The following is a 14414-nucleotide window of genomic DNA, read 5'->3' on the forward strand; positions in this document are numbered from 1 at the left end:
GTACTTTTTAGTACTTTTTACTTTTACAAATAAAATTTCTAAGTCATTCGTAATTTATCGAAACAATTAAAATACAAATTTAATACTTTTTGGACATTCGGACGTTTAAGGGGTCAAAATTGTACGTATTTTTGGTACTTTTTCGTTCTTCATATGGTACTTTTTGAGTTTTCTATAAGATTGAATATAGAAACATCAGATTAAGCATCCAGAGTCCTGAATGAATGGAATTCTGTAGGAATGGATTTTTTGTACATTTTCGTCCTCCAACTGGTACTTTTTAAGACTTTTAGGTACTTTTTCGTTAAAGAACTGGTGGTTTTTAAGTTTTCTTTGTTAAAAATTACGAAATAACGCAGTTTTGTATATTCAAAGCTTCTAAAATTTTGGGCTATAATATGGATTAGCATATAGATTAGTTTATAGATAGAGTGCTGACTAGTCTATGGATTAGTTTATATGTTACTCTATGGACTTGCAAATATGTTAATCTGTTGACTAATACATGGATTATTTTATGGATTACCCTATGTCAATGTCCTATTGACTAGTATATGGATTAGCCTATGAACTAGTTAGTCTACTGACAATACCTTAGTCTATTTACAAGTCTAATCTAGTATATCAACTAAGTTTTTGATTAGTCTATGGACTTGTTTATAGAATAATACTTGAACTATTTTGTCGACTATTTAATAGATTAGGCTGTGAACTAGGGTTCTATAAATCGACTTTCGAATAATCGACTTTTTGTCGAAAAAAGTCGAAAAGTCGAAGTCGACTATTTTGTCCCAAAAAAGTCGATAACTCGACTATCGTCTGTGAAAAAAGTCGAAACGTCGACTTTGTGAATAAAAGTCGAAAAGTCGATAAGTCGAAAAAAGTCGATAAGTCGAAAAAAGTCGAATAAAGTCGAAAAAAGTCGAAGAAAGTCGAAAAAAGTCGAAAAGTCGTAAAAAGTCGAAAAATCGAAAATTGTAGAAACAAGTCAAAAATCAAAAAGTGGAAAAAAAGTCAAAAACTCTAAAATAGTCGGAAAAACTCGAAAAAAGTGAAAAAATAGTCGGAAAAAAGTAGAAAGAAGTCGAAAATAGTCAAAAAGTCGAAAAAAGTCGGAAAAAGTCGAAAAGTCGAAAAAGTCGAAAAAAGTCGAAAAAAGTCGAATAAAGTCGAAAAAAGTCGAAGAAAGTCGAAAAAAGTCGAAAAGTCGTAAAAAGTCGAAAAGTCGAAAAAAGTCGAAAAGTTGGAAAAAGTCGAAAAATCGAAAATTGTAGAAACAAGTCAAAAATCAAAAAGTGGAAAAAAAGTCAAAAACTCTAAAATAGTCGGAAAAACTCGAAAAAAGTCAAAAAATAGTCGGAAAAAAGTAGAAAGAAGTCGAAAATAGTCAAAAAGTCGAAAAAAGTCGGAAAAAGTCGAAAAGTCGAAAAAGTCGAAAAAAGTCGAAAAGTCGAAAAAAGTCGAAAAGTCAAAAAAAGTCGAAAAAAGTCGGAAAAAGTCGACTATTTATAAAATACTTATAGTCGAAAAGTCTAAAAGTCGACTTTTATTTAAATGAAAAAAGTCGAAAAGTCGAAAAATCGACTTTTCATAAAATGCAAAATGTCGAAAAGTCGACTTTTAACTAAATGAAAAAAGTCGAAAAGTCGACTATAGTCGACGTTTCAACTATAGAACCCTACTGTGAACTAGTCAATGTATAAATCTATTGATTTAGCTATTTATATATGGGTCTGCAGATTACTCTATAGTCCATAGTGTCAGACTAATCTATGGATTAGGCAATAGACTAGAGTATAGTTCCGTCGGTCTACATGTTTATCGATTTGTATATCTAGGAACTAGTCTATTCACAATATTAGTCTATTAACTAGGATTTTTAAAAATTATAACATTTCTACTCACCATTGGGTATAACACGTGTTTGGAAAACATGTCCTGGCTTATAAGTACCCACATTCTTGTTATTATCATACAGATCCGTAACCGTATAGCCAAGTTTATTATTCAAATTTAAGTCGCTTAATTTAAATTTAGTAGGATAGGGAGCACCATCAGCACGACGACTAACAAAGGCCACGGCATAAGAGTATTGATTGTTGGCAGCAACGGGTGTAATAGGGCGAGTCCATACCTTATAAAAAAGAAAAATTTAATATTGAAACTCTTTAATTTTTTCTAAAAACCCACCTCTATTTTATTTCTCAACAAAACACGACGTCCCTGAATGCCCAAGGGGTCTTGATCCACAGCTATGACGTGTCTGGAATGATAATTAAACAAATGTTTTATTATAAAGTTATAACTTTAGTCGTATCTTATTCGAATAAAAGAATACTTGTGAAAGAAGCTATAGCCACTTTTCTTATTTTCGAATGGTCAAAAACTAGCTCTAACATTTGGGAAGGGGAACAGCGTGCCTCTTTCTGCAGAAAGTTTTCTGTATTTTTTAAAATTCCTTGGTACTTACTTATTTTGTAAAATCTCCTTAATTTCTGGTCTCACCGTAGCTAAATCATTAGACATAATTAAGGGAGCTGCCAGAATAGACCAAACCGCCATTTGTAATTTACTTTGATCGTAGGATAAACCATAATTGCCTAAAATTAACTAAAAATTAAAGAAATAATACGTTAAAACACCATTAAAAATAATTGAAATTAAGAACAAAGTTTCTCTAATGCATTTGATCGGGTTCTCTTAAAAATATACTGTAAAGAGTTTTATTTTCATTCTCTTACCATATCGGGATCATTCCAATGACCTGGTCCCGCATGTGGTTGTATTCTATCTTGATTTTTCGAAAAATAATCCATAATTTGTGCCACCGATTCAAAAGAATCATCAATATCATTCCAGTTACGCCATAGATTACAGTGCTCCTTTAAAGCTTCATAATTGGGCTAAATTATAAAAAAAATATATAGAATTTCAAAAAAATCCTAATTTATAACTTTTTGCCACCAACCAATTTTCCCTCATACTCCTGATACACAGGCCAACTGCATGAGTACACCATAGGTCTACCGGTACGATTTAAAAGTCTACCAAATTCTGGATAACCCTGATCCATTTCATTGATATCAGCATAACAACCATCCAATTTAACATAATCAACATCCCATTCGGCAAATGTTTGGGCATCTAAAGCCATATGTTTGATAACACCCGGATAGCCAGCACAAGTATTAGTGCCATAATCTTGATACAAACCGAATTTTACACCTTTATTGTGAATCTGGACAAGAAATTGTTCTTTAATGTTAAACTATATAACGATTTTCTTAAAACTCACATAATCGGCCAAGTGATTGAGACCACTAGGAAATCTATAACGATCTTCTACTAGTTTATTGGTAACATTATCTCTATCCTTCTCCAACCAACAGTCGTCGATAATAACATATTCATAGCCGGCCGCTAAATAACCCTCATCGACTAGCAGATCGGTGGTACGTTTAAAAAGATTTTCACTGTAAATGAGAGAAAAAGTAAAATATTAGTATATCAATATGTTGTTGGAACATTCAGAGGTCAAGTTATTCGCCTATAAAATTCATCCATCCTAAAATGTTTCCCCTAATTGGACCTCTCCGAAACTCTGCCCTGTATGCTACCTGTTCTCGTGGTACCAGATCCGATCATTCCAAGGAAAAGCCGAGCATACATTAGATCATCACCAGTTTATAATCCCGTCAGACTAGCGGTACTAGTAGCTCCTCTCTTCCCCGGGATTACAATACATGAAGATGAGGGTCTTTCATTAAAGTAACATGTAATTTAAATTTAGATTCCATAAACCCATCGAAAACGGATTCAGAGTCCCTCAAGCATATGACATCGGATATGTGCGAAATTAAAAACGATCTGAAACTATTCGGATCACTCTACATAGATCCTATAAGAAGTGCGAGAAACCTCCTTAGAATGTGCAAGTCCAAGCTTAGTATGATAGTACGTATTCCAAGTGAACACACAGGAGCGATATTATTCCAGATATTCAAACCCCCAAGAACATTGATTGGGAAATTCTCAGGATCTGTGTACTCGTAGGAACTGACAATATTCCCGGTAGAGGCCTTTCTTTCTCCTTTCATCCTAACCTCCTTTCATCCTAACCTATATTTTTATTTATGATTTCGACAACTTCGCACAATTGGACTTAAGTTTTAAGATGAATACTTTTTTTGTCATTGTCACGCTCTCGTCGAAATTATATCCAAATATAATGGGAGTAATATTCTTACAGATATTACATATCTCAGCAGTACTGTTTGGAAAATTCTATAGAACTACGTCCAGGAAACTGAGTTTCCAAACATTGGACGATAATACATTCAAAGAAGTTTTTCCCTTCAAGATAATCCATTAAATTGGGTGCACGAGGGATCCGGTGCAGATCTAGGAACTGACCTATTACGCAAAGTTTGACTAAGGGATTGTGAAACTCAGGAACACAGGCTTTGTCATTAACAGGCTCCCTTCAAAATTAGATCCAAAACTAAGTTTCTAAACATCGGACATAATATCTTTATAGAGCACCATATAAAATATATTCCAACAACATTTTCCATTTTAAGGAGCGCACAAAAGGCCCGATAGCAACCTAGGTGTATTTCTTCGTATCCTATGTAGTATGTTTCGTAAAAGATCGGAAAGAAGTGTTAACATTTAAAATGTTTCTTAATTTGAGGTCAAAATTTTAAAAATAAACTTTCGAAATATTCAATAACTTAACACATAACAGAAACTCCCGAAATATTCAATAACTTCAAACATAATTTATGAAGTTAAAACTATTAAATAGCATGATATTAGAATCGGTTCCTATTCACTCTATAACTTTTTTCTTGTAAATACATTTCCAATTTTAAAACTTTTGCCAAACTACGACACTGTAGTATAATTTCCATTATATATTTTTTTATCATTCATTCATTTATTGAATCTACTTTTCAATCAGTAAAAGAATTTGACCTTGACTTTGCACTCTAGAGATTATTCAACTTTTATCTCGGCTATAATACAACAACACTTCACTTTACTATATATAGCATAGAATTATGAATGAAGACAAGAAGAGGTTAATAATCTTTTTTTCTTTATTTACCTTATACATTCATCTGGAAATCTTTTACAATCAGTTATACAACGAAAGCGTTCCCAATGCATCCAGCCCATGGGTGGTGTACGAGCTAAACCATTTTCCAAAGCCCAAGCGGCATTATTTACGATTAAGAATGCCAAAAGTAATTTATAAAATGATTTTAACATTTTCAAACACTTAACGATTTGCAAAAGAAAATATCTGTGCTTTCGGCGTGGACTCGTTGGCTCGTAGTAGTTTACGAGCGGTTAATGAATGAAAATTGTGAAAAACACCTGTAATTTATATGAATTTTTCTTTAGTTTTATTTTATTATTTTTGAACTGATAAGAAAAATAAAGGTGGATATACTGTTACTGGCAATACTACTAATGATTATTAAACTGTCATACACAGTAGGGCGTATAACAGTTAGTGATTATTTTGTAAACAATAATAAATTTTAAAAATGTTTTTGTTTTATCATTTGTTGAACAAAATTTCATTTAAAAGTTTTAAATTTCTTTATTTATTTGCCAAGGAACCACCAGCTCTACTAGTTCCTTATCACTTTTTTAATTTGTTTTTGTAAATTTTACTTTCAAATTCCAAGATTTTTGTTTTTCAATTCTTTTACACTATAAACCCCATAGAAAATGAAATACTTATAAAACTTATTGTTCCCGTTTCTATACAATTATCGTTCAGTACTTCTGGACGCTAGATTCAAGACTAATTTCAAGCTGAGCGCTGCTGGTTTAAGTACGAGTGTTTTTTTTACCCCATCGAGTCTTTGACTTTGTTTATTGAATCGTATTTTTTTCCTCATTGAGATATTCTGGTAAAATTATTATTGTTTGTTGATAAGCATAGTGTTTGAGCAAAATTTTATTGTAAAAAGGTTTAGCCGTTTGAACATTTTATGTTTAAATTTCTCCTTTATTGTATTCTTAATACTTGCAATTGTAATATTAATTATTGAGTTTTTTTTTTCTCTCATGTTTTGTTTAAGTGATAAAGTTTTTGAATTATAATCTTTAGCTAAGTAGAGAGGGATCGAGTGGAGATGTGGTGCATTTTGTATAAGCAATGTGCAATTGTTTTATTAATTAAAAAAAATTTATTAGATGTGCAGAAATAAGTATTATTTATATGTAAACATAGCTTTTAAAAAAATAATATTTGCAATAATTGAATGTTCAAATGCAAATGGTAGAATTTTTGGTGATATGATTCAAAATTAGTACTTTTTAGAGATTAAAAGTTATAAACTAGTACTAGAATAGTTTATAAACTAATCTATAAAGTAGACAAGTCTATGGACACGCCTATGGACTTGTCTCTTGCCTAAGTTATTGACTAATCTATGGACTAGTCTAGGCCTAGACTATTGATAAATCAATTAACAAGTTTATTAACTACCCTAAGCACTAGTCTACGGGCTAACCTATGAACTATTATATAGACTAATATATTGACAAGTTTCTTGACTACTAGCCTAATGTCTGATCTATGGACTAGACTATGGACTAGTCTCTGAATTAGTCTATTGACTAGTCTATGGTTAAGTCTATTGATTATCCTATAGACTAGTCTATTGCTAAGTATTTAAACTAGTTTATTGTCTGGTCTATGGACTAGACTATTGACTAGTCTTTGAACTATTCTATGGACAAGTTTGTTGACTACTCTATGAACTAATCTACTGACTAGTCTGTGAACTAGTCTAATGTCTGATCTATGGACTAGACTATTGACTAGTCTTTGGATTAGTCTATTGACTAGTCTGTGGTATAGTCTATTGATTATCCTATAGACTAGTCTATTGCTAAGTCTTTAAACTAGTTTAATGTCTGGTCCATGGACTAGACTATTGACTAGTCTTTGAACTATTCTATGGACAAGTTGTTGACTACTCTATAGACTAATTTACTGACTAGTCTGTGAACTAGTCTAATGTCTGATCTATGGACTATTGACTGGTCTTTGAATTAGTCTATTGACTAATCTATGGTTTAGTCTATTGATCAGTCTATAGTTTAGTCTAATGATTATCCTATAGACTAGTCTATTGCTAAGTCTTTAAACTAGTTTATTGTCTGGTCTATGGACTAGTCAATGACTAGTCTTTGAACTATTCTATGGACTAGACTATTGACTAGTCTTTGAACTATTCTATGGACAAGTTAGTTGACTACTCTATAGACTAATCTACTGACTAGTCTGTGAACTAGTCTATTGTCTATGGACTAGACTACTGACTAGTCTATTGGCTAGTCTATGCAATGTACTAGTGTATGGAGTAGTCAATGTACTAACCTATGGATTAGTCAAAATACTAACCTATGGACTGGTCAACGAGATAATCAATGGACTATCCTATGAACTAGCCTTGGGACTAGTGTATTGATAAGACAAGAAACTGGTCTTTTGTCTGGTTTATGGGCTAGTTTATAGACTAGACTATTGATACGACGATGAGCTAGTCTTTTGTCTGGGCCCAATTTATGGCATACGATATCGATCGAAATCTCCATTTAGATTCTATTGAGATTTCGATCGATATCATATGCCATAATTTGGGCCCTGGTCTATGGGCTTGTTTATTGACTATACTATTGTATAGTTTATTGATAAGTCGATGAACTAGTTTATTGTCTGATCAATGGGCTAATCTTTTGACTAGTCTGATATCTGGACTATAGACTAGACTACTGACCAGTCTACTGACTAGTCCATGGGTTAGTCTATTGACTACTCTATGTACTAGTCTATGGACTAGTCTATGGGCTACTCTATGTACTAGTCTATGGACTAGTTTATTGACAAGTTTATAGACTAGTCTATCGACTAATCTACTTCACTAGTCTATGAACTAGTCTGTTGTCTGGTATATGGACCATACTATTTACTAGTCTTTAAACTCTTCTATTATATAATTAGTCTATGGGTTAGTCTATTGACTCTCCTATGGACTAGTTTATTGTTTGATCTATGGGTTATTGTCTCGTCTACGGACTAGTATATGGGCTAATCTATTGAATAGTCTATGCGCTAGTCTATTGACTATCCTCTGGACTAGTTATTAAACAATTGTCTGGTCTATTGATGAATCGATGAACTATAGTTTATTAACTGATCCATAGACTAGTCTTTGGCTTAGATTATGGGTTAGTCTAGTGATTAGTATATGAACTAGACGATTGATTAGTCCACTGACTATTCTATAAACTAGTGTATGGTCTAGTCTTTGTCTAGTCTATAGACTTATCCATGAACTAATCTCTGTACTGGAATTTGCATTTATCTATGGACTCGTTACCTGAATAATTTATGGACAAATATATAGAGAAATCTATTGTCTACTTGTTAAAGTTTGTAATATAAAAAAGTGAGGGATACTGCGGTACTTGTCTCTGTCCCAAAAGTACTGAAAATAGTACTCTTCATGTCTGATATGAATCGTTAAATCTTGGTATATAACATTTGTTATAGAATAAATTCTAGCCGATAATTTGATTTATGTATTTCTTAACTCGATTTCGGTTCAATCTTGGGCCCATTACACTCCTAAGAATACACTTCTTGAATAACGTGACATTTGCTACGATATTAATCTTAAAATTATAATGTCTAATGATCTATTGCAAAGGTTCCCAAGCAGCATTTAAGGCGGTCCACGAAAGCGTGCGAAATGACTTGGGTGTTAGACTGAATTAAAGCCAATTTATTGACAGTATGTATTAACTTTAGAGAAACTATAGATTGATTCTAAGAAGAGACTATTAGAAGAGAGAAATAAGGTACTTAGAACTAGTCTGGTGACTGGTTCTTTGGTCATAATTATGAGTCTTAGTATCAAAAGTTCTTAAGGCCTTAATACAACTATCGGAGAGGTTAATTAACAACTTTTTGGACTAGCCTTACCAACTTAAGGCTTAGAAACTGTGAACTCGTATATATACCTATAGGTATACAGAATTCTAGTCATAATTAATACAATGACAATTAACACTATCAATATTTGATGTTGGTAGTTTTATCTCGTTATATTACTATTCCTGCTCTAGAATTTAATGTCATAACCAACATATGTATAATGCTCGGAATTACCCATCATTAGTGCAATTATTATACGTTCCACTTATGTATGCCCTATGCACGAGCATATGGCTGAGAAGGCGGCAACATAAAAAAACCCAACAGCCTGGAAATTTGCAATAAATAAAATTGTTACTAAAAATATTTGCAATATGTCAAACATATTACATACATATGACATTATAGAACAGATATCAATAATCATAATTATTATTTATTTACTCAAAAGAAAAAAAAACATAACCGTTGACAACTTGGGTAAAATTAAAAACAAATAAATTAAAAACTAAAACTAAATTGGGTCATTAGTTTATGGCAGTTTTTTATATATATATATATATATATATATATATATATATATATATATATATATATATATATGTAGTATATTTTAAACATATCATGTGTATGGTAAAAGTAATTTTGCATAATAGGCATTACTATTTTTTTGCGATCATGAGAATTATTTCTTTTCAATAAGAAAAAAAAAATTAATATTATTGATAAAATCATATGAAATTTTTAATTATTTCAGAGCGCGTGCATGAGTTGTTACAGCTTATAAGAATCTTTAGTTGCCAAAGTTAAGAATATGGAAATTCGTCTAATAAAAGGGGTAGAATAGCGGGTTCCTTGATTGTTTGAGCTTCTGTATCGAAAATTTTTTTCGATAGTGATATCAAGCTTAAATGTAATGAATTTCAATTTCGATCATGAAAGTTATAACAGATTGGTCAATAAACTAGTTTATGGTCAGTAGAATAGTCTACTAATAGACTATTAGTTAGAATAGTCAATAGACAAGTCCATAGACTAATCAATAGACCAGCCAATAGACTAGGATTGGTCAGTAGTAAAGTTCATAGTCTAGTCTATAGCTTAGTCTACAGTCTAGTCTATAGTTAGTCTAGTCTATAGTTAGTCTAGTCTATAGTTAGTCTATAGTCTAATCTATAGTCTAGTCTATAGTCTAGTCTATAGTCTAGTCTATAGTCTAGTCTATAGTCTAGTCTATAGTCTAGTCTATAGTCTAGTCTATAGTCTAGTCTATAGTCTAGTCTAGAGTCTAGTCTATAGTCTAGTCTATAGTCTAGTCTATAGTCTAGTCTATAGTCTAGTCTATAGTCTAGTCTATAGTCTAGTCTATAGTCTAGTCTATAGTCTAGTCTATAGTCTAGTCTATAGTCTAGTCTATAGTCTAGTCTATAGTCTAGTCTATAGTCTAGTCTATAGTCTAGTCTATAGTCTAGGCTATAGTCTAGTCTATAGTCTAGTCTATAATCTAGTCTATAGTCTAGTCTATAGTCTAGTCTATAGTCTAGTCTATAGTCTAGTCTATAGTCTAGTCTATAGTCTAGTCTATAGTCTAGTCTATAGTCTAGTCTATAGTCTAGTCTATAGTCTAGTCTATAGTCTAGTCTATAGTCTAGTCTATAGTCTAGTCTATAGTCTAGTCTATAGTAGTCTATAGTCTAGTCTATAGTCTAGTCTAGTCTATAGTCTAGTCTATAGTGTAGTCTATAGTCTAGTCTATAGTCTAGTCTAGTCTATAGTCTAGTCTATAGTCTAGTCTATAGTCTAGTCTATAGTCTAGTCTATAGTCTAGTCAATAGTCTAGTCTATAGTCTAGTCTATAGTCTAGTCTATAGTCTAGTCTATAGTCTGGTCTATAGTCTAGTCTGTAGTCTAGTCTATAGTCTAGTCTATAGTCTAGTCTATAGTCTAGTCTATAGTCTAGTCTATAGTCTAGTCTATAGTCTAGTCTATAGTCTAGTCTATAGTCTAGTCTATAGTCTAGTCTATAGTCTAGTCTATAGTCTAGTCTATAGTCTAGTCTATAGTCTAGTCTATAGTCTAGTCTATAGTCTAGTCTATAGTCTAGTCTATAGTCTAGTCTATAGTCTAGTCTATAGTCTAGTCTATAGTCTAGTCTATAGTCTAGTCTATAGTCTAGTCTATAGTCTAGTCTATAGTCTAGTCCTATAGTCTAGTCTATAGTCTAGTCTATAGTCTAGTCTATAGTCTAGTCTATAGTCCTAGTCTATAGTCTAGTCTATAGTCTAGTCTATAGTCTAGTCTATAGTCTAGTCTATAGTCTAGTCTATAGTCTAGTCTATAGTCTAGTCTATAGTCTAGTCTATAGTCTAGTCTATAGTCTAGTCTATAGTCTAGTCTATAGTCTAGTCTATAGTCTAGTCTATAGTCTAGTCTATAGTCTAGTCTATAGTCTAGTCTATAGTCTAGTCTATAGTCTAGTCTATAGTCTAGTCTATAGTCTAGTCTATAGTCTAGTCTAGTCTAGTCTATAGTCTAGTCTATAGTCTAGTCTATAGTCTAGTCTATAGTCTATAGTCTAGTCTATAGTCTAGTCTATAGTCTAGTCTATAGTCTAGTCTATAGTCTAGTCTATAGTCTAGTCTATAGTCTAGTCTATAGTCTAGTCTATAGTCTAGTCTATAGTCTAGTCTATAGTCTAGTCTATAGTCTAGTCTATAGTCTAGTCTATAGTCTAGTCTATAGTCTAGTCTATAGTCTAGTCTATAGTCTAGTCTATAGTCTAGTCTATAGTCTAGTCTATAGTCTAGTCTATAGTCTAGTCTATAGTCTAGTCTATAGTCTAGTCTATAGTCTAGTCTATAGTCTAGTCTATAGTCTAGTCTATAGTCTAGTCTATAGTCTAGTCTATAGTCTAGTCTATAGTCTAGTCTATAGTCTAGTCTATAGTCTAGTCTATAGTCTAGTCTATAGTCTAGTCTATAGTCTAGTCTATAGTCTAGTCTATAGTCTAGTCTATAGTCTAGTCTATAGTCTAGTCTATAGTCTAGTCTATAGTCTAGTCTATAGTCTAGTCTATAGTCTAGTCTATAGTCTAGTCTATAGTCTAGTCTATAGTCTAGTCTATAGTCTAGTCTATAGTCTAGTCTATAGTCTAGTCTATAGTCTAGTCTATAGTCTAGTCTATAGTCTAGTCTATAGTCTAGTCTATAGTCTAGTCTATAGTCTAGTCTATAGTCTAGTCTATAGTCTAGTCTAGTCTAGTCTATAGTCTAGTCTATAGTCTAGTCTATAGTCTAGTCTATAGTCTAGATAGTCTAGTCTATAGTCTAGTCTATAGTCTAGTCTATAGTCTAGTCTATAGTCTAGTCTATAGTCTAGTCTATAGTCTAGTCTATAGTCTAGTCTATAGTCTAGTCTATAGTCTAGTCTATAGTCTAGTCTATAGTCTAGTCTATAGTCTAGTCTATAGTCTAGTCTATAGTCTAGTCTATAGTCTAGTCTATAGTCTAGTCTATAGTCTAGTCTATAGTCTAGTCTATATAGTCTAGTCTATAGTCTAGTCTATAGTCTAGTCTATTAGTCTAGTCTATAGTCAGTCTATAGTTCTAGTCTATAGTCTAGTCCATAGTCTATTCTATAGTCCCTAGTCTATAGTCTAATCTATAGTCTAGTCTGTAGTCTAGTCTAAAGTCTAGCCTTGTCTATAGTCTAGTCAATAGTCTAGTCTATAGTCAAGTCTGTAGTATAGTATATATTGTAGTCTATAGTGTAGTAATTTCCTAGTCTATAGTCATGTCTATAGTCTATGTAGTCTATGATCAAGTCTTTAACCACCACATTAAAAAGTGTTGTAGTTATGAATTTTGGCAAAAAATCCATAACCTGGATCGGAGAAATTCTGGTAAACATGGATGGAACCTTTATTTTGTTTAGGCTTGGACGCGAAGGAGTTATGATTTATATTAACTAGAAGATTTTGTGTGGCGCAGTCAAGAATCGAATTTTGAGTTAGGACAGTACTATAGTAAATGTAGCGATATGTTTTTATTATCGTTATCACTCAACCATGGCTCTAATTGATTTAATTAATTTCATATCGAATAGTCAAAAATTGTTCTAAAATTTGTTGATTGAAAGCCCAAATAAGCAGATAAGTCCATAAGTCCGTGAACTGGTCTATAAATAAAACAGACAAAAAAAAAAATAATTAAATACATTGTTTTAATCGTAGAAAAATTAAAAATCTAATATTAAAATTTTTATTCTTGCAAATTATCTGAAAAATGTTGGAATCGTTACTAAAAAATCGTTACATAAAATTCCACTAAAAATGTTGTTGCATTATTAAACATCAAATAAGCAAAAAGTGCATAATCCCCATTTAGTAGAGGCAAAGCTCTTAATTGTTCTTGCAAGAAATGATTATCTAATCTTTTTATTTGAAAATCTTCCTAAAATAAAAAATTATTAAATTAAATAAATCACATTTTTTTGGAAATTATTTATAGTACTTACCGTAATGGGACAGGAATGATTTAGATTGGAAACAGCTTTAAACCATCCCCATATCAATTTTGTTAGTGGATTTAAATGTTTTAGAAAATCACATTTTAAAGTAAAATCATAAAGAAATGGTTTATAGCCATTGGCTCTTTTCAGAAATTTTAAACGTAACTGAAAAAAAAAAATAAAATTTTGTTCAAGACCTTAATCTTAAATTCCAACTTACTTGTAAATCCTCAATAGGTAGTTGTAAAAGTTTTATATAAATTTGAAAATATTGTAGATCTCTAGAGACAGCTTTAAGGCGACAAATTTGAAATATATTAAATGATTTATCAGTTGCATTACATTTCAATTTGGTCATTTTTATGCGTAATGCCTTAAAATTAATGAATAGTTATAGTTTTTTTCTTTCAGGAAATTAATATATTAATTAAAATAAATTACCATTGTATAGTGATCATTTAATATGTTTAATAATATTATTATTATTAAAATATATTTACTACTTGTTTTCTGTAACATATTTAGGTAACTGTTTTAAGAATATTATTAAAAATAATATTTTTATTTAATTTAAATGTTTTTACAGCGTTAAAAATGATAAACAAGTTTGGCGATCATTCGAAATGAAATTAATTAAAACAATTAAATCTATGGTTGAGTGGTAATTGAAATAAAAATATATTCATATGTCATCATATCATATCACTCATTAACTAAAAGATTGCTACAACTTAAATTGGGTCCTTAGAACTGAATACTACAATATATATGTCGTAACAAATGTTCTAGTAAATACATACGTACTCCATCGGAACCAAACGGATAAAAATTTTATGCAAAATTTCGAATCAAAAAGTTCATACTACTAACTAACTACTAACTAACTACTACTACTAACTAACTAACTAACTACTAACTAACTAACTAACTAACTAACTAA

General features: G+C 31.4%; 1 protein-coding gene across 1 annotated transcript; it reads right to left on the bottom strand.

Annotated features, from left to right (window-relative positions):
• Positions 1-1905: 1905 nt before the first annotated feature.
• On the bottom strand, positions 1906-5834 carry LOC119615750 (alpha-N-acetylgalactosaminidase; the record flags this gene model as incomplete). Its single annotated transcript, XM_037971758.1, has 8 exons — positions 5686-5834; positions 5111-5382; positions 3296-3473; positions 2969-3238; positions 2742-2903; positions 2471-2610; positions 2191-2263; positions 1906-2134 (listed from the first exon to the last, which is right to left on the bottom strand). Coding segments are annotated over exons 2-8 (1216 nt in total), but the record flags the coding sequence as incomplete, so codon positions are not given.
• Between the last annotated feature and the right edge of the window lie 8580 nt (positions 5835-14414).

The sequence above is a fragment of the Lucilia sericata genome, unplaced genomic scaffold (assembly GCF_015586225.1).
Source record: "Lucilia sericata isolate MDLA Ls3-8-SP2 unplaced genomic scaffold, ASM1558622v1 Contig007600F_arrow, whole genome shotgun sequence".
Taxonomy (NCBI): Eukaryota; Metazoa; Arthropoda; class Insecta; order Diptera; family Calliphoridae; genus Lucilia; species Lucilia sericata.